Genomic DNA, 12,867 nt, shown 5'->3' with positions numbered 1-12,867 from the left:
TAGTGAAAAAGCTTAGCGTACAGCCCTGTAATTGTAGTGCTGTCAGACCCCGATACGGGTTGTCTTTTCCTTTTAGCTAACGCTATTAAATATAAATATACAGTGGAGGTTAAAATAAGAATGACTTTGCCTGAAAATAGAATAGAATAGACTTTACCATAAATCATAGGCTGATATACGCTACATTCTCTTTAAACATATAAATGCTACAGGACACAAGTAATAGATTTAATCACTTTTATTCTTTTAAACTTGGTCTGACCGACCTTCAGCATACATAGACCATGAACAGGCAGTAGATCCAGTAGAAACGCATGTCAGAAAACACGAGTCTTACGCCTCGCGCATCAATTCTTTCCTTGTTTACCGACGTCACATCCACCACCTGCTTAGTAGCTGCTTGCACTAACGTTACACACGCCTGCTATACCGATTAGCTAACGTTGGCATAATGACGTTAATGGAAGGAGTACTAGCCACTAAAAAGAAAACCCACTGCGGTGTTCTCAGACGAAAAGGATGAGTGGCACCACCCAACAAAAGAAAGTTTCAAGTGGAAGTTTGAAGAGACTGGCTAGGGCCTAGGCTACTGCCGGCTGTAGTGGTGACTTGAGTTGTTAACTTGTTCCGTGTCCCGCAACTATGTCAAAAAGAAAAACGGAAACAACACATTTGTCATTGTCGTGTTACTTCACAGTACCCCCTCCTAATGTACAGTCTCCTCCCCATATGTATATAATCTCTGTTAGGATCTATGGGTAACAGTACTGTATATTTGCATATAGTATATGTCACAAATGTAACATTACTATATACCTGTAGTATGTCATGTATGTCCCTATGTCATAAATGTCACTATGAATTGAAAATGGGGGACCCTGATGTAAACAAGACGAACGTCTTTCTCTGGTCTGCATCCCCTTAACAATTGTGTGTATTGAGCTGTACTGTATTGTACCCATTCTGCAATCTGTTAATAACAATCAATCAATCAATATTGAACAGATTGCAGAATGGGTACAATACAGTACAGCTCAATACACACAATTGTTAAGGGGATGCAGACCAGAGAAAGACGTTCGTCTCGTTTACATCAGGGTCCCCCATTTTCAATTCATAGTGACATTTATGACATAGGGACATACATGACATACTACAGGTATATAGTAATGTTACATTTGTGACATATACGATATGCAAATATACAGTACTGTTACCCATAGATCCTAACAGATTATACATATGATGATGAAGAAACTACATTGGAGGAGGTTGGGTGGAGGGGAGGGGGGGGGGGGTGGAACTGTACATTGGAGGTGGGAGGGGGGGGGGGGGGGTAACTGTACATTGGATTATCGACGAAACCGAAACAAGTAGGCTCCCTTAAAACACTAACTCTATTTAAAAAAAAATACAGTGGAGGTTAAAATAAGAATATGACTTGGCCTGAAAAAAAGTTCAGTCAGGAGATATTTTTTTGCTTTAATCCCTGAAACCCGACTATACTCGTGAATGGCGCTGAACAGTCGGCGAGTTAACCTGACTATCATCGGGTCTGGCGTCCAATGAGTTAAGAGGTTAAGTCACTTATAGAATTGGGACTACTGTATGCTTATTGCTCCATTAAACAGGGTCTTCCTTGTTATGAAAAACCTTCAAAAGGCAGAGCATTTCAAAATTGCGTTATCCAAGCCTGGAAAAGTTACGGAACATTGCACAGATCAAAAATATAATTTTTAACTACATAAGTAACCGAACACCTGAGACATGCTGATCAGCAAAACATTTGATGTTAAGTATTGGTCATGGAAATTGAACTTTATGTCGATCAAAACCTGTAGTGCCGGTCTGAGAGCTCTGTTTTGTGTGTGTGTTCACAGGAGTATATCCACAGGGTGGGCAGAACGGCTCGCGGCATCAACGGACAAGGCCACGCCCTCCTGATCCTCCGGCCGGAAGAGCTGGGCTTCCTGCGCTTCCTCAAACAGGCCAAGGTAACCAGGAGAGCTTCCTCAAACAGGCCTAGGTAACCAGGAGAGCTTCCTCAAACAGGCCTAGGTAACCAGGAGAGCTTCCTCAAACAGGCCTAGGTAACCAGGAGAGCTTCCTCAAACAGGCCTAGGTAACCAGGAGAGCCTCCTCAAACAGGCCTAGCTAACAAGGAAAGCCTCCTCAAACAGGCCTAGGTAACCAGGAGAGCTTCCTCAAACAGGCAAATGTAACCAGGAGAGCTTCCTCAAACAGGCAAATGTAACCAGGAGAGCCTCCTCAAACAGGCAAATGTAACCAGGAGAGCTTCCTCAAACAGGCCATAAGTAACCAGGAGAGCTTCCTCAAACAGGCCATAAGTAACCAGGAGAGTTTCCTCAAACAGGCCATAAGTAACCAGGAGAGCTTCCTCAAACAGGCCATAAGTAACCAGGAGAGTTTCCTCAAACAGGCCATAAGTAACCAGGAGAGCTTCCTCAAACAGGCCATAAGTAACCAGGAGAGCTTCCTCAAACAGGCCATAAGTAACCAGGAGAGCTTCCTCAAACAGGCCATAAGTAACCAGGAGAGTTTCCTCAAACAGGCCATAAGTAACCAGGAGAGCTTCCTCAAATAGGCTAATGTAACCAGGGGAGCTTCCTCAAACAGGCCATAAGTAACCAGGAGAGCTTCCTCAAACAGGCTAATGTAACCAGGGGAGCTTCCTCAAACAGGCTAATGTAACCAGGAGAGCTTCCTCAAACAGGCCTAGGTAACCAGGGGAGCTTCCTCAAACAGGCTTAGGTAACCAGGAGAGCTTCCTCAAACAGGCCAAGGTAACCAGGAGAGCTTCCTCAAACAGGCCTAGCTAACAAGGAAAGCCTCCACAAACAGGCCTAGGTAACCAGGAGAGCTTCCTCAAACAGGCCTAGGTAACCAGGGGAGCTTCCTCAAACAGGCCTAGGTAACCAGGAGAGCTTCCTCAAACAGGCCAAGGTAACCAGGAGAGCTTCCTCAAACAGGCCAAGGTAACCAGGAGAGCTTCCTCAAACAGGCCTAGCTAACAAGGAAAGCCTCCTCAAACAGGCCTAGGTAACCAGGAGAGCTTCCTCAAACAGGCAAATGTAACCAGGAGAGCTTCCTCAAACAGGCCTAGGTAACCAGGAGAGCTTCCTCAAACAGGCAAATGTAACCAGGAGAGCTTCCTCAAACAGGCCATAAGTAACCAGGAGAGCTTCCTCAAACAGGCCATAAGTAACCAGGAGAGCTTCCTCAAATAGGCCATAAGTAACCAGGAGAGCTTCCTCAAACAGGCCATAAGTAACCAGGAGAGCTTCCTCAAACAGGCCTAGGTAACCAGGAGAGCTTCCTCAAACAGGCCTAGGTAACCAGGAGAGCTTCCTCAAACAGGCCTAGGTAACCAGGAGAGCTTCCTCAAACAGGCCAAGGTAACCAGGAGAGCTTCCACAAACAGGCCTAGGTAACCAGGAGAGCTTCCTCAAACAGACCTAGGTAACCAGGAGAGCTTCCTCAAACAGGCCTAGGTAACCAGGAGAGCTTCCACAAACAGACCTAGGTAACCAGGGGAGCTTCCTCAAACAGGCCTAGGTAACCAGGGGAGCTTCCTCAAACAGGCCTAGGTAACCAGGAGGCCTGTATCAGTTCCGCAACCGTTTCCATTTCCGGGGTAGGCCTGATTGGCCGCGACAGGCACGTGACGCGCGTGGCACGCCCCCGCGGCAGCGGCAATCGCGCTACTGCTGGAGTTCACTTCGCCTTTCACATCGCTGCCGTTGGCGAAAGCAGGATGAGAGAGCGTAGATTTCGCTGTGTATCATTTTATCATTTAACATTTGAAAGGCATACATTGTTGTCATACAGAAGTACAGAATACTTTTATCCAAAATGCTTCTTACTGTTACACTGTTAGAGACTGTGCTAGACAAATTAATGACTAATTCGGTCAGAAATAACGTAACTAATAACGTTAGTAAGCACTGCTTATATGCTTATTATGTCTGCGGGAGTGCAGGGTACAGTAAACGTTTCTCCCGGTACATTCTGAAGAGCACACCGCTGTATGTTGGAGAACCAGCGGTCTTCCGCTCCTCCTCACTCGAGTGAGAGCAAAGCCGTGCACAGCTCAGCCCTGTGTGAGACGCGAGGAGGAGATGGGAGTCCTTCCAATCGGAATATGTTGTTTCTTTACACATATGTTGGATTATGAATATGTCTTTATAGCTACAAATGAATGACTAATTCGGTCAGAAAGCAGTAACACAACAGTTGCAATGTTGTGTTACTGCTTCTCGGCATAAGCCCCAATAAGACCGTCACCAGAGCTCAGCGATGCCACTCGCGTGAGCATATTCTCCCCGCTGGTGATCGCAGCACGGAGGGTCGCGGACCAGCCTGGCAGCATAGCTATAAAGACATATTCATAATCCAACATATGTGTAAAGAAACAACATATTCCGATTGGAAGGACTCCCATCTCCTCCTCGCGTCTCACACAGGGCTGAGCTGTGCACGGCTTTGCTCTCACTCGAGTGAGGAGGAGTGGAAGACCGCTGGTTCTCCAACATACAGCGGTGTGCTCTTCAGAATGTACTGGGAGAAACGTTTACTGTACCCCGCAGACATAATAAGCATATAAGCAGTGCTTACTAACGTTATTAGTTACGTTATTTCTGACCGAATTAGTCATTCATTTGTCTAGCACAGTCTCTAACAGTGTAACAATAAGAAGCATTTTGGATAAAAGTATTCTGTACTTCTGTATGACAACAATGTATGCCTTTCAAATGTTAAATGATAAATGATTAAATGATACACAGCGAAATCTACACTCTCTCATCCTGCTTTCGCCAACGACAGCGATGTGAAAGGCGAAGTGAACTCCAGCAGTAGCGCGCTTGCCGCTGCCGCGGGGGCGTGCCACGCGCGTCACGTGCCTGTCGCGGCCAATCAGGCCTACACTGGAAATGGAAACGGTTGCGGAACTGATGCAGGCAACCAGGAGAGCCTCCACAAACAGACCTAGGTAACCAGGAGAGCCTCCACAAACAGACCTAGGTAACCAGGGGAGCTTCCTCAAACAGACCTAGGTAACCAGGAGAGCTTCCTCAAACAGGCCTAGGTAACCAGGGGAGCTTCCACAAACAGACCTAGATAACCAGGAGAGCTTCCTCAAACAGGCCTAGATAACCAGGAGAGCTTCCTCAAACAGGCCTAGATAACCAGGAGAGCCTCCTCAAACAAAGGTAACCAGCTCCAATTCTTAGTTGACAATAGGGTTGGGTACCGTTCACATTTGAACCGATACCGGTACCCGGCGGTATCTTTTTCCAGTTCTTTCATTATAACAAGGTGTATTTCTGTTGTAAAACTAAACTAAAGTCTAAACTTCTCAATTTCAACATTGTTATCACACCACATAAACTAAAAACCCCTCCCTACCTCCCTCTCCCAAACCGTTCCTACAACAATTTTTTTTTGTTTCATGATCATGTATACATTTATGTGTTATAGCAGACTTAATGATTTTAGAATATTTCAGCTAATGAAATTAAATGTTTATCATCAACTATCCAGTTAGTTTTTATAGTGTAACATTTTTGGCTACTTTAAATCATTGAACATAGAGGGAGAGAGGCTCAGCCCCCCCGTTTCCTCACTAATGGAACTGGAAACTGAAACTTGTTGAGCGTTTCCAGGGTTGGCTTAGCTTAGTTAGTGGCTAACGTTAGCTTAGCTTAGTGATGTTCATTGTCAACAGACATAAAAAACACATGCAATTCCAGTCCTACCCATTCAATCAACAAATACAATCATGAACTAACTAAGGTATGACAAGTACTGATACCTAGAGGCTATTATTTTATCTTCTGATGTGGAATCTAGACAACTCTCATGTTCTGCTGTCGAGGCTTCAACAATAAAGAAGAAATTGGGCAAGAAATATTCCAAAAGAAGCATGTTGTTCTGTTTGCAACAAACAAAGCGATAAAGCGAGTTCTTCAATCCCAGAAGAAGGACAACTAAATCTGTCCCATTTGGTTAAGAAAATATATAATGATAATATCCCCACACACTATACGTCCCATGTCACAATACGTCACCAAAGTGGACAAGTGCACTTGGCTTAGTGAGGAGAAATGGCATGGGGTGTTACTGAGTGGACTAGGACCCTAATAACGGATCAGGGTATTGAATGAGGTAACCGTAGCAACCAGCTTCACAGCTGCTGATATTATCTTTGTTTATGGTAACCAAGGTGTTGACCACAAGACAAATGGACACAACTAATGTTAATAACTAATGTTATAGTTATACTAATGTTCATAACATTGTGTTTTCTTTTCTTCCTTCTTTTGTCCAGGTCCCGTTGAGTGAGTTTGAATTTTCTTGGACTAAAGTCTCTGATATCCAGGCCCAGGTAATTAGACCCTTTATCCATGTCTTACTCAGTGAGGGGGGGTAATTACTTGCATGTAACTCAATTACAGTAATCTGATTTATATTAAATACAAAATAAATAAATTGCTAAGAAATGCAAATGACCCTTAACACTTTGAATGCCCATCACAAGATTTCTCGGGATATCAGCCCGCGGGTTGAATGCCCATCATGAGAATTCTCAGATTTTTTTTAAATTAGCGATCTGAATTCATATTTCATCAACCGAGTCTACCGTTGGTAATCCTGCCCCGCCAGGCGCTCAGATGTGAAAAAAGCGCCCCCTATCATCTCACAGATGGTAATGCACCATTTTGGATTGGACTCGATGAAAATGGATGAGAAAAAAAATCTCCGGAATCCACATTTTACTTCTCACGCATGTAACCGGAGCCGATCAGATTCATTCTGGACCCTCGGCACAGCGTGTAATATGTGTTTTACAGTATACCCGTGGGATCAATAAAAGGATCGATTTTTGGAATGGCGATCAGGAATTGGAATAATCCATTTGGATACCATGAAAATGAATCGATAAAAAAACAATCCGCTTCAACAATGTTGACTGGAAATGAGTCATTGATAATGCGACGGGCAGATTACACACACAGCCATAATTTAAAACATAGATTAGGCGATATTAATGCTAACATTGCAGTGGATGGTGGGCATTCAAGCACTAAATGTGCGCCCCCTGCTGGGCACTGAAAGTGTTAATAATCTCAGTGTAAGTGAGTTAGATGGACTGAGACAACATCAGATAGGTATTTTAAAATAGGTGGAGTATACAATGTCTTGAGAGCCAGTCCGTGTTTTCCTTTTTACCCCCTTGAATGCCCACATCCACTCCAATGTTAACGTTAATATCGCCTAATCTATGTTTTAAATTATGGCGATGTGTCTAATCTGCCCGTCGTTTATCAAAGACTCATTTTCGAGTCAACATTGTCAAAGCAGATTGTTTTTTTATCGCTTCATTTCCGTGTTCTACCATTCTGAAAAGCACTCTGTTTCACTGAAAAAAGAAGAGATTCCCTGATAATCGCCTTTTCCTGGAATATTCTAGAACAGTGGTTCTCAAACTGTGGTACGCGTACCACTAGTGGTACTTGGTGGTACTGCTGGTGGTACGTGAACATTTTATAAAAAGAAAAAAAAAAGAAAAAAAATATTATATATATATATATTTTTTTTTTCAGTCAGGCCACTGAACTTAGAAGCAGGCCAGGCCAGTGTTTCTAGTTGTGGTGGCGCGATAGTTAGATAACCTAAGTGGGGAACAACCAGGAGATCACTGTGACAGAGTAATGCAGTCTAAACAGTCATAAATCTTTTATTCAACTTCAGCCCTGATCATAACCATTTATATTTTTTGATTTTTTTGGTAATGTCAGATAAAAAATGAAATACTCCCACTTTTCTGAAAAGAGTTGTTGTTAAATCTGACATTACAAAAAATGCATCAAAATCTGAGTTGTTGCTAATCATTGACACATGCCTAGCCTGTAATAATCCCCCCCAGAAAAATGTACTTTGCATTTGATATATTGAAAATATTGTGTTTTTTTTTTTTTTTTTACAATAATTTGTGATGCCATCACACAAACTGGCATTTAAAGGGTTACAATTCGAAAATGTATTGAATGTGTTTATTATTATTTTTTGATGCCCATCACAAACACTGGAATTTAAAGGGTAAAAATTTAATAAAATCCTGCACCAGAATGCAGGAAATTAAGTCTTTGTAACAAAATAATTCCTGGTGGGGGACCCCCACTTAGAAAGTGGCCTGACTGAGGCTATATTTCACTATATTTCCTATAGCCTGAATTATTTCCCCAGTCCGGCCCTGCTTATGTGAGTTGTCAATGGACAACAACATGCTGTGTGTGAGTGAGTGAGTGAGTGAGTGAGAGAATTGGGTACATTTGCTGAAATACAATGCCCCTTGCATTGTATGAGTTGTGTGGAAGAGTTTGCTAGTTCTAGTGCTACCCCTTTGTACATTGTGTCTGACAAAAGTTAACAATAAATAATGGTATTAGGAATACATTTGCCTCCTGCGTGAACTGTGCATAGCTGAATAGACTGTATTTTAACGTCGGCCATATGGTGGTACTTGGAGAGCCAGCTACCTTCTCAGGTGGTACTTGGTGTAAAAAGTTTGAGAACCACTGTTCTAGAACGTTGTCATTTGTCGGCCTATTTATGAATTGTTTTCAAATAAACGCTAGATGATCGATAGTATATGTGTATGCATGCACGCTCGTGCCGCGCGCTGAAAATCGATTCTCCTATTTCCTGACGGCGCGCACAGTGAAACGGCAATATCACATAATCACATAAAAGCTTATATATCCGTGAAAACAAGTCTGATTATCCTTAGACTTGTTATATGATTCCTTACCTGAGATCAGATGGTATCCAAATGGATTATTCCAATTCCTGATAGCCATTCGAAAAAATCGATATTTTTATTGATTCACCGTGTATACAGTAAAACACACAGCTCCGATGCTCCAGAGTGAACTCTGGTAGACCCCAGTTACATGAGTGAGAAGTAAAATGTGGACTGCGGTAGGGCTGGGCGATATAACGATAAATATCGCGATATATTTTAATAATCGATATCGATATCGTAATGGCTTTGCTTGTCCAAATGACAATACTGACCAAATTGAGATTTATTTTTCTCTTGTCCATTTATTTTGTTTGCTTTCTAATTTAAAATACAGTTTGAAACCGTCTGTACACAGTAGGCTATGTGTGCTAGCAGAACTAGACTCCAGTCACGAGTCACGGTGCACATGTGCGGTGGTTTGTCCACCAAAAAAGCGCCAAAAGATCGAAAATAAACTAGCAGAGCCAGAAAATTGTTTTTTTTTCTCATTCATTTGCATCGAGTGTTACGACCCTGGCTAAAAAGCACGCAACCTATGTGCAAACCAACACCAAAACCCTGTGCTCTAACTCAAAATGCTACTATATCAAGGAACTATTAGTGTAAACCAAAGGACAAGGACTGGAAGAACGTGACAGCTCTTCCTCTAAGCACAGACACTGCATGTGTGTTACCAGGGCTGGTTTTAAAGCTCCCAGCAGGTAACCAATCAGCACTAATTAGCTAATTGGCAGCCCTCAACCTGCATGCACAGTGACACAGGAGTGATCAGGCTCCTGGTACATAACATCGAGTTCAATCAAAAGGGTGAATTACCACCTGGGAGACGATAGGGGGCGCTTTTTTCACATCTGAGCGCCTGAGGTAGCTGAATTTCCAACGGTCGGCTCGGTTGATGAAATATGATTTCAGATCGCTAAAAAAATATATAGAAAAAAACGAATATTCTCGTGAGTGGGCATTCAACCCGGGGGGTAATAACACGAGAAAACTCGTGGGTGGCATTCAAAGTGTTAATGGACTGACTGACTCCCCATTGTTGAAACATGCATGTGCGAGTGTCATGACCAGGTCTGGCTTAACTAGGCTTGCCTAGTGTTATTTATGTTTAAAATCTTATTTTATAATTGTTTTGCTGGTCCCTAGTGTTTTATTTATATTGGTTTTGCTGTTCCCTAGTGTTATTTTATTTTATAATTGTTTAGCTTTTCCCTAGTGTTTTATTGTATAGTTGTTTTGCTGTTCCCTAGGGTTATTTTATTTTATAGTTGTTTTGCTGTTCCCTAGTATTTTATTGTATATTTGTTTTGCTGTTCCCTAGGTTTATTTTATTTTATAATAGTTTTGCTGTTCCCTAGGGTTATTTTATTTTATAATAGTTTTGCTGTTCCCTAGTGTTATTTTATTTTATAGTTTTGCTGTTCCCTAGTGTTATTTTATTTTATAATAATTTTGCTGTTCCCTAGGGTTATTTTATTTTATAATAGTTTTGCTGTTCCCTATTGTTGTTTTATTTTATAATAATTTTGCTGTTCCCTAGGGTTATTTTATTTTATTTTATAATAGTTTTGCTGTTCCCTAGTGTTATTTTATTTTATAATAGTTTTACTGTTCCCTAGTGTTATTTTATTTTATAGTTGTTTTGCTGTTCCCTATTGTTATTTTATTTTATAATAGTTTTGCTGTTCCCTAGGGTTATTTTATTTTATAATAGTTTTGCTGTTCCCTAGGGTTATTTTATTTTATAATAGTTTTGCTGTTCCCTAGTGTTATTTTATTTTATAATAGTTTTGCTGTTCCCTAGTGTTATTTTATTTTATAATAGTTTTGCTGTTCCCTAGTGTTATTTTATTTTATAGTTGTTTTGCTGTTCCCTAGGGTTATTTTATTTTATAATAGTTTTGCTGTTCCCTAGTGTTATTTTATTTTATAATAGTTTTACTGTTCCCTAGTGTTATTTTATTTTATATTTGTTTTGCTGTTCCCTAGTGTTATTTTATTTTATATTTGTTTTGCTGTTCCTCAGCTGGAGAAGCTGATAGAGAAGAACTACTACCTCCACAAGTCTGCCCAGGAGGCCTACAGGTGCTACGTGAGAGCCTACGACTCGCACTCGCTCAAACAGATCTACTGCGTCAACACCCTCGACCTCCCCATGGTGGCGCTCTCCTTCGGCTTCAAAGTGCCCCCCTACGTGGACCTCAGTATCCTTTTCTACTGCACTGACCGTAGAGGGGCCTTCTTACATGCCCGCTCTAAATGTTCACTGAGCGTTGAGTTGTCTTTGTATATGCCCTGCTCTAAATGTTGCACGTGTAATGCATTTTTAGTCCATTTGTTTGTTTTTGAAATAAAAAATTACTCGAGTAGTGCTAAATACATTTTTAGAATGCATCTTTTTTTTTTTAAACTTTGACCAGTCAGCTGGTTCTTTTTAGCGTTTATCGCTTTTTCGTCGCATTCATACTTGGTCAAGTTCGACCGACAGAAGCAGGCTGAAAGGGTTCAGATGGGGGGAAGACACTCTGGGAAAGGCACGGCTGCCGTCCGGGATTCGAACGCGCTCAGCCCCAGATCCGCGCGAGCGCGGTTGTCCACGGCGCTGAAATAGCACTCGCGGTACGTGGTGAGCTACTGGAGCTCCCCTAGAATGCATCTTAAAGCGCATGGCACACGTGGGCATAACAATGCACAGCAATATACTGATAATATATTGTCAGTCGAAACAGTCAATTACCATTTGTAATAATTACATTACCTCCACTCTGTCTGCAGCATGTCTCTCTGCTCTCTGAACCGCATGTACCCATATACATAATACTAGTCTATGAATGCTACGCAAAGTGGGTGACATGTTGTTGGCACAATTTGGAAATGCACAAACGCAAACCTCTGTTTTTATCTTTCAGTTAACGCTAAGCTAGCTTTCAACACAACGTTTTTGCGGTGCACTCTCATGTTCCACAACTGACCAGTGTTGTCTTCCTGCAACAACTCACTCCTCACACGATTTTATGTTTCAGTGGCCCAAACAAGCACTTTTGGTGATTTAAAAAAAAAATATATATTTATATATATAAGAATTTGAGCACCATTCAATCAAAATCCACTCGAGTTCAGTTGAAACGACGACTACGTGAGTAATAGAATAGAATAGAAATACTTTACAGAACAAAGTCACGAATAAGAATAACAAAACAAATTGCCTAAGAATAGAATGGAATAAGTGCTACATTTAGGGACTGTTGCACTGAACGTGCTCCTCCTCTCAGCCAAGTCTGTGTATAGTGGGTGGCCTGGAGCTTATAAGGCTCCTCCTCTCTGCCACCATCGCTAGAGAGTCCAGCTCCACCCCAACCACGCTACTGGCCTTCCTGACCAGCTTATCCAGCCTGTTTGCATCCCCCGCTCTCAGTCCGCTGCCCCAGCAGGTCACAGCGTACAAGAAGGCGCCCGCCACCACCGACTGGTAGAACATCCTCAACATCCTTGTACAGACATTGAAGGATCTCAGCCTTCTGAGTAAGTAGAGTCGGCTCTGGCCCTTCTTGTAGAGTGCCTCTGCGTGTTTTGACCCGTTCAGTTTGTTGTCGACGTGCACACCGAGGTATTTGTAATCCTCAACCATGTCCACATCGACTCCCCTGATGGAAACGGGAGGACACAGGTGCACTCCTCCTCCTCCCCAGCTCCACAACCAGTTCCCTGGTCTTCGCCACATTTAGCTGCAGGTTTTTTTTATTGCACCATGTGACGAAGTCCACTACCAGTTCCCGGTATTCCCTCTCATCACCGTCCTTTATACATCCCACTATCATAGTCATTAGAAAACTTCTGAAGGTGGCAGGACTCTGACCGATAGTGGAAGTCGTTGGTGTAGACTGTGAAGAGGAAGGGAGAGAGGACTGTCCCCTGCGGGGCCCCGGTGTTGCTGACCAGTCTGTCTGACACACGGCTCCATAGGCGCACACACTGTGGTCTGCCCGTCAGATAGTCCACAACCCAGGACACCAGGGGGGCCTCTACCTGCATCGCCTCCA

General features: G+C 42.5%; 1 protein-coding gene across 1 annotated transcript in view; it reads left to right on the top strand.

The window, feature by feature from the left end:
* The window catches only part of ddx18 (DEAD (Asp-Glu-Ala-Asp) box polypeptide 18), a 55,142-nt gene that overhangs the window by 38,549 nt on the left and 3,726 nt on the right, over positions 1–12,867 (top strand). The window contains exons 11-13 of the mRNA XM_084309600.1: positions 1,881–1,994; positions 6,350–6,406; positions 10,854–11,031. Of these exons, the coding sequence (XP_084165726.1) occupies positions 1,881–1,994; positions 6,350–6,406; positions 10,854–11,031 (349 nt within the window). The remainder of the gene's footprint in view (positions 1–1,880; positions 1,995–6,349; positions 6,407–10,853; positions 11,032–12,867) is intronic.

The sequence above is a fragment of the Notolepis coatsorum genome (genome assembly GCF_963971535.1).
Source record: "Notolepis coatsorum genome assembly, chromosome: 3".
Classification (NCBI taxonomy): Eukaryota; Metazoa; Chordata; class Actinopteri; order Aulopiformes; family Paralepididae; genus Notolepis; species Notolepis coatsorum.
This window is presented reverse-complemented; position numbering and strand designations above follow the sequence as displayed.